This window comes from Phoca vitulina, unplaced genomic scaffold (genome assembly GCF_004348235.1).
Source record: "Phoca vitulina isolate PV1807 unplaced genomic scaffold, GSC_HSeal_1.0 scaffold97, whole genome shotgun sequence".
Lineage (NCBI taxonomy): Eukaryota > Metazoa > Chordata > Mammalia > Carnivora > Phocidae > Phoca > Phoca vitulina.
Window position 1 is genome coordinate 2,103,271 of NW_022589800.1, and position 14,196 is coordinate 2,117,466.

Genomic DNA, 14,196 nt, shown 5'->3' on the forward strand with positions numbered 1-14,196 from the left:
TTGGCCCCTTCCACCTTGCCAGTAGATGCCTAGCTTCTTTAGAAAGCAGGATGAGGTGGATTCTCATTTCTTTGTGCCTGTTGTAACTCCAAAAGAAAGCTCTAATGTAGACAGCAACCTCAGAAAGGTATTCATAGCATTAGACACACAGACGTATGGATCCATTCTCACACGCATGTAGGTACATGTACAAAGACACACAGTGTGCACATGTGCCCACAAACACACACGACTATGCCAATAGACATGCATACCACATACAAAGTGCTCATCCAGAATCATGCACATTTCCCACATCCAAAACTCTATGGACTGCACATTTGCCGCCGATGACCATATCTACAAATACATCAGACGTGTTATAAATGCATATCTTTTGAGACAGCACATAAATAAGTAGATTGTGCACCACACATCTATTATACCAACATCATACATACACCCACATGTGGACACATACTCATTGCCTGTTAGAACATGACGTGGGGTGGCTTGTTGGATATTATTTTATAGGTCAGGTGACAGCCAAGACTAGAGAAAAAGTGCCTGAGTCCTAACCCAACATTCTTTCCCCCAAACAATGACGACTCTTCTTGGACACTTCAGGACACGCATTCCCGTGAACACGGAACTCTGTAACAATCCCTTGTCTGTGCTGCCCTCCCCAAAGTCTCTTCCACGTGAGTCCATGCCGAGCACGGACGGAAGCACTAGACTCAGGGAAGTGGCGGACCCCTCAGTGCACAGATCCGCTGTCAGGCCGTGCTGTGGCTGGAAGACTGGGCAAGGAGGGCTCTCCACTCACCCAAAAAGGCTCAAGGGGAGGAGAGCTCTGCTTCTCAGCAACCATGCTCCAGATGCCTCCCCACCACCCTGCCTGCAGAAGAAGAGACCTGAGATCCATCTCAGACACGTCTCTGAGCGAAAGGTGACGTTCCCAAGTGATACCAGGACAGCTTCTGCACCTGTGGCCCCAGGGGGTGAGTCATCTCTGCTTCCATCAAAACAGCTTCTCTCTCTGAGGGGCCCCAGGCCCCATGGGTGCTGTTTCAAGAAGCACCTCCAACTGTACCTATCATTAGCTATAAATATTCTTTTGGGGAAAGCAGAAGAGGAAATGTGAATGAAGAGATGCTAGGATCATGTTTTAAACAATAATTCGATTATGTGCTAAATAATTATATTTATTATTTTCACATGTTAAATCTCTTTTAAAACTTAAAATGACCTGGTTAGCCTGGTGATGGGTATTAAAGAGGGCACGTACTGAATGGAGCACTGGGTGTTATATGCAAACAATGAATCATGGAACACTACATCAAAAACTAATGATGTAATGTATGGTGACTAACATAACATAATAAAATAAAATGAAATAAAAAACCTAAAAAAAAAATCTTAAAATGACCTGGTAAAAAAGGGTTGACAATTACATTTTATAGAAGAGGAAACCGAGCCTGATAGAGTTTAAGTGACCCATCCAAGATCACAGAACTCAGATTCATGCTTTTAAAGTCTCCCTGTAAGATGTATAGTAAGAGCACAGGAATTCACCTTCCCCTGCTGTTGTCTCAGGAGCTGGAGATGACCGTTTCCAGAGTGCACCCAGTTTCAAAGGCACACACACTCACGGTCACATACTGAGAGCACCCTCATTCCCCAGCCTCACCTTCTTCCCACCTCCTCATCTGTCCACTCCACTTCTTTCAGACACATCTTTTTATTTTACTTTTTAAAGATTTATTTATTTATTTTGGAGAGAGAGAGAGAGAATGAGAGAGCGAGCACAGCAGGGAGGGGTAGGGGGAGAGGGAGAGTCTCAAGCAGACTCCCCGCTGAGTGCAGAGCTCAAGCTCCATCTCACCACCCTGAGATCATGACCTGAGTGGTAATCGAGAGTAGGACACTTAACTGACTGAGCCACCCAGGCACCCCAGGCACATCTTTTTAAAAGCAACTTTACCTTTATCTTCTTTCCATAATATTGTAATAGCTGTATCTGTATCTTTTCAATCCATCACTCAGATTGTCCTGAAACTTGAAAATGTCCAGAAAGTCCAGGGTTAATCATGCTTTCTAACTCTTCACTCAACGTGCATTTTCCCCTAGTACGCTCGCAGTGTGAATCTACACCTCCAATACACATTTTCACCACCCATCCGCTGATTCAGTAGAAACCGTAATGATGATTGTTAACATGTATTCAATGCCAGACTTTTTGCTGACCTCATTAGATGAATTGAACGCTTACAATATTTAAAGATTTTTATGATTACACTTTCTTTTCAGATGAGAAGACTAAAGCACGGAAAAATAAAATAACTTACTGAAGATAACACAGCCAGGTGGCAACAGAGTAAGAAGTGGACTCAGGAACGCTTCTCTTAACTACCATGCCTTTTATGGTAAACTACATCAGTCAGAAGATGAGCAGAGATGTGGAAATTAGAGTCACATTAGTACAACTATTGGCTTTCTAGCAATTTTTCTTGTGCTACTGTTTTATCTGTTGATCTAGAGATGATAGGATGCATTTTTAACTTAACCCACTCTACTTAAACTAAATATTGAATTATTTCCAGTAAAATATAGAAAAGTTGCAATGACATAGCTGCATTTACTTAAATCCACTAACAACGTTGTTATAATTTTTAAACGGGCTTTTGCCTTTTTTAGAGAAATTTAGAGAATACGTGTATATGTGTATATAATCTTTTCTATTTAACCTCACATTCAGCATGTTCTTCATTCTCTCCTATGTATCCAGGTTACCATGGATTTCATTTTCCGTCAGCTTTCCCTTAGTGTTTCTTAAGGTGCATACTTGCTAGCAACTATCTTCATGTTTCTTTATCTGAAAATTTCTTCATTTTGCCTTTATTTGTGAAGTATAGTTTTGCTGGATAAAAAATTCCTAGTCAAGAGGGTACTTTGTTTCATCTTCCCGTATGCCATTTGCGGGGTCGCTGTCCTCCCTAGTTTCTGATACCAATACTGCCATCAATGACGTCATCTTTTTACTCCAGGTAATGACGTGTCAAATTCCTCTTCTTGTTTCAGTGTGTTCTCTTTACCTTTGGCTTTCACCAATTTGAGAATGACGTGTTTACACGTGCTTTTGTGTGTTTCTTACTTGTGATTTGCTGAACATCTTGACTTTGTACGTTACTGTCTTCCACCACATTTAGGAAATTTCCAGCATATTTTCTCCCTCTTTATCTTTTCATTTCCTTCTGTATTCCAAACATTGAACTACTTGCTATTGTCTTGAAAATCTCACAGAATTGATTCATTTTAATTTTATTTTTTTCTTCTTCAGATCAACTTATTTCTATTGATTTATTTTCCAATTCATCAGTCCTTTCTTCTATCATCTCCAAAATGCTGTTGAGCCTATTTCATGAAAAATCTATATTCCAGCAATATGTAAAAAGAATAATTATTCAAGACAAAAGGGATTTATTCCAAGAATACAGGACTGATTTCTATTTGAAAATGTTAACATAATTCACCAAATTAGTCAAATAAATGAAAAAAGTAATCTACTCATCTCAATATTTGTACAAAAATTATTTGTAAAAATCAATATCCACTGATGGTTTTTTTTTTTTTTTAAACTCTGTTTCTATTTAAAACTAAAGGCACTATCCTAACTTTTTGTGAAATACTGCTCTTTTCCCTAGGCTGAACACTTTGGCCATTCTATACAACATCATACTGGAGGTCCAAACCAGTGTAATAATGTAAGAAAAAGATATAAAAGACAATGATTTGAAAGGGATGATAAAACCCTTCATTTGCAAATGACATGACTGAGTACCTAGAAAATCTTACTAAATCTACAGAAGGACTACAAACCTAATAAGTATATTTAGCAAGTTCTCAAATCAATTGTTTTTATTTATATTAAAAATAAGAAATTACATTTTTAGATGTCAATTTTAATAGCATCAAAACATAGATGCTTAGAATCAACACAGAATTAAATTTAAGACAAGAGAGGAAGTACTCTATACTTTAAAATTCTAAACATTAATGAGATAAGATTAAAGTAAATCTAAATAAATGAAGATACATAAAATTTCATGGATAAAAAGATTCAATATTGTAATTTTGATTTCCCAAATTTATCTATAGATTCAATGTATCTCAGTAAATAAACTCAAACAGGATTTGTGTAGAAATTGGCAAACTAATTCTAAACATTATCTGGAAATGAAAAGATCTAAACAATCATTTGGGTGAATTAAACACCTGAGCTCAAAATTACTATAAAGTAACAATAATGAAAATAGTGCTACTGGCAAAAAGGTAGGTATATAGATCAACAAAAAATATAAAGTCCAGAAACAGTCACATCTATATCCAGCACCATCAATTTCCATAAAGGTGGCCTGTACAAATCAATGAGGAAAGTCTTTCCAACCAATGGTACTGGAATGACTGCACTTCAGTATAAGAAAAACAAAAGAAAAATAAAAACAATCCTCACTTCATTCCATACACATAAATTATCCCAGATGAGGTGTGGACCTAAATGTCTAAAAGGAAAGAACAACTTAAAGAATACACAGAAGAGTATCTTCATTACCTTGGGGTAGGCAAAGAATTTTTTTAGGCAGGAGACAAAAATGCATAGGCATAAAAAATTGATCAATCAAACCACAAAAATTAAGCTTCTGCTTATCAAGAGCAGATGGCAGAGCAAAAGGGCAGAATAACTTTATAAGAAAAGCCAATTTGTACTAAGCTAAACAGAGAGCGAGTAAGCATATAGCCACACAAAGACTTGTATAAATATTTTAGCTGCTTAATTCGTAATTTGAAAAACTTAGAAACAGCCCAAATGACCACAAACGTGAATACATAAACAAGTTGTGGAATATTCATGCAATGAAACAATAGCCGGAAATATAAAGGAATAAACATGTAACACCACGGGAAATCTCAACAGCATTCCTTTGAGTAAAAGAAGACACAAGCAACAAAGTTCATACAATTTGTTTCCATTTATGCATTTAAAGAACAAGAAAGTTTTATAATGGTTGTGGAAATCACCTCACTCGGGGCCCTGCGGCTCCGATTGGATAAAAGGTCGAAAGAACTTCCTGAAATGACGGAAATGTTTTAGGTCTTGAACTCAGACTTGATTAGTTATGAAAATGCAAATTAAAAAACACACTCCTGAATAACCAATGGGTCAGAAAAGAACTCAAAAGAGAAATAAAAAAAAATCTTGCCACAGACGACATGACAAAACTTAGGAGATGCATCAAAAACACTTCTAAGAGGAAAGTTGAAAGTTGATATTGATAAGTAACCTACATTCAGGAGAAAGAAAGATCTCAAATAGATAACTAACTTCACACCTGACAGAACTAGAAAAAGAACACATTAAACCCAAAGATAGCAGGAAGAAGGAAATAAGGAAGATGGGAGCAGAAACAAAGACTAGAAAAACAATACAAAAGGTCAATAAAATCAGCAGTAGGGGTGTTTGTTGTTTCTTTGGGTTTTTTTGCGGGGAGGGGTTCTGATTTGTGTTTCCAGGTGACTTCAGCAACTCTAAGACTGGGAAATAAATATAAGAAAACCCAGGGAAACACCATACTGTTCTTTGGGCCCCAAAGTCCCTAGCTGTTCTTGTCCTTTCCAGCGTTCAGATATTCTTCTGTGTGTTTTATGAATAATGCCCAGAGTTTTCAGTTGTATGAGGTGGGAGGAATGGGGAAGGTCTTTCTACTCTGGCGTCTGGAAGTAGAAGTCCTATTGCTGTCAGCTAGGTTTTATCACAGAGTTTCCTAAATTGAATGAATGAATAAAATAAGACAAAATCAGAGGGGGAGACAAACCATAAGAGACTCTTAACCATAGGAAACAAACAGATTTGCTGGAGGGGGTGGGGTCGAGGGATGGAGTAACTGGGTGATGGGCATTAAGGAGGGCATGTGATGTAATGATACTGAGTGTTATATGCAAGTGATGAATCACTGAACTCTACCTCTGAAACTAATGATGCACGATATGTTAACTAATTGAATTTAAATAAAATAAGTAAATCAAATGAATGAAATCTGTAACCCCAACCTTTTCAAAGTTAGGTAAATAGAGGGATAAATAGATAGACAGCTAAAACATGTAGGAGGCTAAGAGGATTTTAATAAAAATCTACTGACCAAGGTGATTGAAATCCATAGTGTTTTTATTTTCCCTAAACTTCTGAATATATGACCTTTTCTATTAGGCAATGTGGTTGAAAGTTATAGATAAACAATCATAGCTGACAATCGTTTTATAACAACTGGAAAACCCTATTATGATAAACTTTCAGAAACTGAAAAATTGCATGTTAATGGTAGACAATGAATATTTTTTGAAGTCAAATAGATTCCATATCATTGTTTTTGAGAAAGTAGGAAAAAAGAACTGATAAAATTATCCTCCAATATAATATTAAACATAACTTTTGATGATAGACCATTCAGCTATTAATGAACTGTAACTTAAAAGAAATTTTTAAAAAATTGAGTAGCTCTGCTTTTCTTAAAAAAACTTGTTTTGGAACAAAATTAATCCTGAACTGTCTTATTTTAGCAAAAAGAAATATTATTCATTGATATATAAGGTAACTTTTAAAGTACTACTTTCATTCAGGGATAATTTTACATTAAAATTTTAATTTTCACATTTAATCAGATTTTCTCTTGTATATAAAATATGATAAAAACATTAAAAAAATCAACCTATAAACACTTTTGTTACAGAAAAGTATGATAAGGCTTTTTTTATCAGCTTGCCCAGCTGTGTGGCGGAAGGGGAAGAAGTAGGAGCTGAAAGGTTTAAAAGCTGTCAGAAAACCACAAAGCAGAGTCAGGCTCTTTAATAGCTTCTGCCAGTATCACGCTGTCTTGATTAATGCAGCTATATGGTAGGTGTTAATACTGGATGGAATGATTTCCACTTGATTCTTCCTTTTCAAGAGTGTTATAGGTATTCCAGAACTGGTTACTTTCCATATAAATTAGAATGTGTTTGTCGTTCTCTACAAAAACAAACAAACAAAAAAGTCTTTCTGGGATTTTGAAAGGATTGCATTAAGCCTCTAAATCAACTTGGGGATCAATTTTGTTATTTTTTTCTAGGTTCTTGAGATAGGAATTTACATCATTATTAGAGACCTTTCCTCCTCTCTAATAGATGCTTTAGCTGTATCCCACACATTTTGATATGTTGTAATATCATTTTGATTCAGTTATATGAATTATTTTTATTTCCTTTGAGATTTCCCCAATGACCATGGATTGCTTAATATTGTTTAATTTCCATGTGTTTATAGATTTTCCTATCATCTTTCTGTTCTTGATTTCTAACTCGATTCCATTATGGTTAGAGAACCATATGTCCTCTGTATGATTTCCATCCCTTGAAATTGCTTGCAGTTGAAGAGGTGATGGGGATTAAGGCATGAACTTGTGATGAGCATCAGGTAATGTATGGAAGTGTAGAATCACTATATTGTACACCTGAAACTAATATAATACTGTATGTTAGCTAACTGGAATTAAAATAAAAACTTAAAAAAAAATTCTTGTGGTTTGTCTTGTGGCTTGTCTTGTGGCTCAGGATATGATTTTTCTTGGTGTCATGTGGAGGGTAGGTTACCCCCGAGGCTCAGCTGGTGATGCTCCTGTAGGTGGATGGTGTAAGGGGGAGGGGTCTGACACTGCGGGTGCAGGCAGATTAGGGTCCCCACTGCCATTAGTTTTAGGTCTCCCTACTAAGTCCCTGCTGGGCTTCCCCTTTCTTGGTTCTTTGCCTGAGAGAACAGCCTTAGCTTGCATTTATTTATTTATCTATTATTTATCTATTTATTTATTTATCTATTTATTTATTTTTGTTTTGTTTCTGCCTTTGCCTGTGGGCATTTTCAGATTGCATGTTGCAGGGCTCTCCACACCCTGATCCAGAACACACTGGGCATAAACAGAAATCCTTGCAAGCCTGCTGTGGTAATGTTCAAGTGCTGAGGTCCTGGGCCAGCCCATTGTCTCTGTTTCATCTTTACAAGTCATGTTTAGGATTGTTGAGTTATTTCCCGGTTTTTTAGTTGTATTTAGAGGGGAGTACTGAGAAACGTGAATATAGACCATTTTGCCTGGAACTTGAATAGGTCAAAGTTTCTAAGAAATTGGTAAACTACTTTCCAAAATTGTGAACTGTTTTATAGCTTTTACATTCGCAAAAATAGCATATGAGTTACACTTCTTCCAATCCTCACCCACACTGGTGTAGCCAATCTTCTTTTTTTAAAGACATTCAAATAGTTGTGTAGCGGAATCAAATTGTGTTTCTATTTTGTATTTCCTAATGACTGATCATGGTGAGCACCTTTTCAAGTGCTTATTTCCCATTTGTGTATATTCTTCAAATGTTTTTAAGATCTCATTGCCGGGGTGCCTGGGTGGCTCAGTGGATTAAGCGTCTCCTTCAGCTCAGGTCAAGATCTCGGGGTCCTGGGATAGAGTCTCGTCTCGGGCTCCCTGCTCAGCGGGGAGTCTGCTTCTCCCTCTCCCTCTGCTCCTCCCCCCCATTTGTGTTCAATCTCTCTCTCTGAAATAAATAAATAAACTTAAAAAAAATCTCATTGCCATTATATTTATACATACGTACATATACATGCCTAGGATTCTTCTGAAATATATTTATTTAATCAATTTTGTGTCATTACATAGTTAGTTGCAAGTGCTGGACTACAACACATTATATTCTTCCAGCAACTGGAATCCCAGCCTTCTTATTTTGTGGTCTTTCCCAACACTCCTCCACGGCCCCTCCTCTGGTCACTCTGCTCCAGTTTGTCCTGTCTTGTCTGAGCAGTTTCAGCCCTCGGCACACAACAGTGCCGTTCACTTTTCATTGGCTCTATCTTCTTTCCTCCATCAAGGTACAAATTCCTTGTAAGAAAAGCCCATTCCTTCTCAGAGTAGTCTTCAAACATTGTGGAGCCCTTCCCCAATACCCAGGAGGGGAGCTGGTGATGAGAGGGTGAAAGTGTCGGGGAGGGGAGGCATTGGGATGCGCCTCCCTTCCCTCTCTGCCAAAACAAAACTTGCGAATTAGCGCGGACAAAATTTGAGCTCTGCAAGTTTTAAATCCCCAGAGATTCCCAGCAGAGTTTTACTAGTCACGGGTTACACAAAGCCCTGTAACTAATGAGAGAAAATTACAAAGTTGAGTGAGAAAGTTCTCTTGCTCCCTCTGATGAAAGGAGAGAGGAATCCCCGAGGGTCTCCTAACCAGAGCCAGACCTCCAGAGCGGAGGAAACTCAGGCCCTCATCATGATCAGACAATATCTCTAAACTGGTAGAAGAAAAGGCTCTCTCTTTTTTTTTCTAATTTTTTATTGTTATGTTAATCACCATACATTACATCATTAGTTTTTGGTGTGCTGTTCCATGATTCGTAAAGAAAAGGTTCTTAAGCGCTGTGGTGTAGCGAGTGGTAGAAACAGACCATAGCTCATGTGGCCCAGGCTCACAACTTGAGTCGGAAGCTCTAGGCCACAGGAAGCTGAAGCTTGCACAAAATCAGGGCCCTTTCCTCACTCTCCGGCTAGGGAAACTTAGACCCGGAAGGTTCACAGACTTCCCAAGGTCACTAAACTAGCAGTGATAAAGTTAAAAATGCAGACTGTTAGACCGATGACTTTTATAGTAAGTGGATCTCTGTCTCTTCTGAGTGAAGAACAAAGCATGCTTCCAACAATGTGAAGACCATCATCGTGGAAGAATATAAGCCTAACACTGAATTGGCTTGGGGCCTTGATAAAATATACAAGGTAGGAAACTCTTGTAGATGATTTGACTCTGATTTCCTCACAATTAATTTTCCCTGCATTTTCTTCAAATTACCATTTCTCTGTGACTTTGGAAAGGGTGTGTATTTCTTTTGTCAGTGGATCCATATTCCAGACTAAATTTGATACAAGTTGATTTAGGGATAACTCCAGAGACACGTGAGGGTAGGGTGGGGTATGATACGCTCACCCCACTACACGTACAGACATTCAGAATATGTCAGAGTACGGGAGGTCCTGAAATTCACCCTCTACTACTGACTGTTCACCAAGTAGGCATTGAGCACACCATCAGGTAAGAATTAGGTAAGGAACGACCTGTTTTAGAATATGTATTGCTGATTCTTTGCATTTTCAAAATGCTTCTGAATTTAATGATGGATTTGAACACAAGCCCTCTGGGCTGTTTAGGAGGGGATATGGCATATCGTGTGAAATCAGGCTGTTCTGCAATTGGTGTGTTAGAAAGAGTTTGAGGGGCACCTGGGTGGCTCAGTCGGTTAAGTGTCTGACTCTTGGTTTTGGCCCAGGTCATGATCTCAGGGTCATGATCTCAGGGTTGTGAGATTGAGCCCTGTATCAGGCTCCCTGCTCAGCATGGAGTCTGCTTAAGCTCTCTCTCCCTCTGTCTCTCCCTGCACCACTCCCTCCCACCCCATTCTCTCTCTCTCAAATAAATAAATAAATCTTAAAAAAAAAAGAAAGAAAAAGTAAATAAATAAAATAAAATAAAATAAAATAAAAAAAGAAAGAAAAAGAAAGAGCTTGAGTTCTGCACTGAGGACACCAGGTACTAAAAACAACTTGTTTTGCCCATCTACTCTCCCCCTCACCCCACTTTGGGGTACTTAATTATTCATCTTTTAGTTCCCCAATCCAATTGCTCTTCTTCAGAGTTCTTGTGAAGAGTCAAGAGAACTAGGAAACTTTAATGCTCTCCTGAGGCAGGAATTGTTCACAATGGCTTATCGATAAGTGGAAGGGTGTATGGGACCTAGTATTTCTGGGAGAGGAGAAAGTCGTCCAGTCCTGAGAGCTTCAGGAAATTGTTTGCAGGGGAAAATAGGACAAGCTGAAAGTGTGGGTGTGGAGACACTAAATTTGGAATCTAAGGAGGCTTGCCTAAAATGCCTCGTAAGAGGGGCGCCTGGGTGGCTTAGTCGTTAAGCGTCTGCCTTTGGCTCAGGTCATGATCCCAGGGTCCTGGGATCGAGCCCCGCATCGGGCTCCCTGCTCCGCGGGAAGCCTGCTTCTCCCTCTCCCACTCCCCCTGCTTGTGTTCCCTCTCTCGCTGTGTCTCTCTCTGTCAAATAAATAAATAAAATCTTTAAAAAAAATAAATAAAAAATAAAATAAAATGCCTCGTAAGGAAGCCCACGGATCATTTAGATAAGCCCCTCCTAATGTAATTGCCTTAGGCAGGAAGACAAAACAAAAAACAAAAAAACTCTAGTCTTCTTTTGGGGAGGTAATTACCCACAGATAGCAGGTGTGGATACAGTGAGAGAAAGTGGGAAACAGGAAAGGAGAAAGGGTGGTGGGAAAGACTAGACACATGATTCTCGTGTGGCCAAGGATGAAGAAAAGTCTCGTCAGGTCTAAGAGGACAAAAGAATCAAGGAGCTCTCTAAGGAGATTCCAAAGGGCTGTGGATTATTTCTGCAGCCTTTAATAATAAAAGTTTATCATTATATGACTATAATTATTTTATTTATATTTATTTATACATGTTAAAGTTATATAATTATAATTTAGACCATTTTCCTACTGCCTCTTTTGACTGTCAGTGACCAGCTCGATTCTGCTGACAGAAGGCTTAATCTTAGCCTGAACCAAATCTAATTAAGAGTGGAAAGTCTTACGCTCAGCACGCTCTGCAATGCTGAATAACAAAGTAAAAGGGAAACTGTTTATAGATTCAGCACTCTTTTTGATAACTAACCTATCCAAGCAACATATATTGGGAATCATTACCTTCTTAATACATTTTATATTAGCACTGTGAGAAATACAGAAATCTGTGACTGATAGCCTCTTTCCTCAAGGAAAAAACATTGATAAATGGAAAGAAGATACAATTAAACTCAGAACAGTTGGGTTCTAGCTACAAATATGCCACTTCATAGACCCAACTATCTTATTTCTAAAATAAGTAAAATAATCACAACTGCCATCCACGTTCCACAGCTGCGCTATGTGCTTCACATTTTCATTGTCGGGAATAAAACCAATAAACATTACAAGGAATTTGGCAAAATGCAGACCCTATCAATGCTAGTTATTAAACATGTTGACATGTGGGAAAGGAAAAACAAGAGCTCAGCACAGCACAACACTGAGGGAATGTGTTAAATATAAGAAAAGGCAGCATGTTGTAGAAGTTAGAGGAGGATGAGATTAAATCAGACGCAGAATTGTCGAAGAATTCACAGAATCTCTAGCATTTTTCTTCTTTCTGATGCCAGGCTTGGCATTGAAGAAATGGGCAGGTTTTCAGCTGCTATCTGCAATGTGCTCGCATGAAGGGTCTGTTTATTAATACCACCCAGGTACTCTCATTGATCACCTTTAATCTGAAGGGTTCTGGAGTAGCCCATCTCCCCTCTCCTCAGAGTAGAGGGAAGGGAGCATGTTCTTCACTTTTAATATTTCAGGGCCTAAATGTCCTCTCCAAGAAGAGATAATGACTTTGCACTTCCCTGCAATTATAAGCCATTGTCCGAAAGGGGTCCCCAAATTCCTAACAAACCAATTATCAACCTTCACTCATTAGATATTTACAGACAATTTATATGTGGAAGTTGCTTTGTCAGACCCTGATTCTGTGTATTAACCACTTGGTAGTTTTTTTAGTATTCAGAGTCTGATCAAATCTGGCTCACCTAATGCACCTGCATTTCCTTTATATGGATATCAATTAGAATATTTTTCCCCTCATTATATTACCAGCCAGTAAAGTCCTTTTAAAAAATAAGCCAGAACGAGGGGGGTGGGAGGATGGGACAGCCTGCTGATGGGTATTAAAGAGGGCACGTTCTACACGGAGCACTGGGTGTTATACACAAACAAAGAATCATGGAACACTACATCAAAAACTAATGATGTAATGTATGGTGATTAACATAACAATAAAAAATTTAAAAAATAATTAAAAAATAAGCCAGAAGGCATCTCTGTCACCCAATAAGTGATCAGGAATTGGTCACTGAATAAAGGTGTAACAAGTGAGTTAAAAATTAGGAAAACACATAGCCTATATACACATGGTGTTTTGCTAAATTAAATGAAAAATCAGTCAGTAATTATAATTCTGATCATCTGTCTTATTCACAACATAATTTTTCAAAGAATAATGGAGAATGGAATATTTATTTGTTGTTTCTTTCAGATTTCAGACATGCAAACAATGAAGGTCAACCAGACAATCCTGAAAGAATTCGTTCTTGTTGGTTTTTCCGTGTACCCACATGGGCAGATATTCCTCTTCGTGGTCTTCCTTTGCCTCTATCTTCTCACCCTCACAGGTAACCTGGCCATCATGGGTCTAACTTGGGTGGACAGATCTCTCCACACCCCTATGTACCTCTTCCTTGGTGCCCTCTCTTTCTCCGAGACCTGCTACACACTGACCATCATCCCCAAGATGCTGGCAGATCTGCTGACTGAGAACAGAAGCATCTCAGTCACGGGGTGTGGCTTGCAGATGTGTTTCTTCTTGGGACTCGGTGGCACCAATTGCATCGTCCTCACCTTGATGGGATATGATCGCTTTCTGGCCATCTGCAACCCTCTCAGGTATCCACTGCTTATGACCAATGTGGTGTGTGGACAACTTGTGGCCTCTGCTTGGGCTGGAGGCTTCCTTATCTCTCTGATAGAGACTGCGCTGATATTCAGGGCCTCCTTCTGCAGCCCCAAACTTGTCCAACACTTTTTCTGCCACATGCGGGCAGTGGTGAGGCTCTCCTGTCTAGACAGCGACCTCACAGAATCCATTGTGACGGTGATCTCAGTGTCAGGCTTGATGGGCACCTTCCTGCTCATCGTCATCACTTACGTGTTCATTCTTTCCACTGTCTTCAGGATCCCGTCAGCCGAGGGCAAGCAAAAGGCTTTCTCTACCTGCGTCTCGCATCTCACAGTGGTCGTTGTCCACTTTGGGTTTGCAGCTATTGTCTATCTGAAGCCAGAAGCCTCGGGAGGAGATGACACACTCATGGCTGTCCCTTACACGGTCATTACTCCTTTCCTCAGTCCCCTTATTTTCAGCCTCAGGAATAAGGACATGAAGAATGCTTTAAGAAAGGTGCTTAGAAAGAGGAGTTTCTTGAATAAATAA

At 38.9% G+C, this 14,196-nt stretch overlaps 1 protein-coding gene across 1 annotated transcript; it reads left to right on the forward strand.

Annotated features, from left to right (window-relative positions):
- Positions 1–13,209: 13,209 nt before the first annotated feature.
- On the forward strand, positions 13,210–14,196 carry LOC116627456 (olfactory receptor 10X1). Its single transcript, XM_032397219.1, has one exon. It carries the CDS (start codon positions 13,210–13,212, stop codon positions 14,194–14,196), a length of 987 nt encoding a protein of 328 aa, XP_032253110.1.

Coding starts and splice junctions, on each gene's coding strand:
- LOC116627456 (XM_032397219.1), top strand. CDS start 13,210: ATGGAGAATGGAATATTTATTTGTTGTTTCTTTCAGATTTCAGACATG.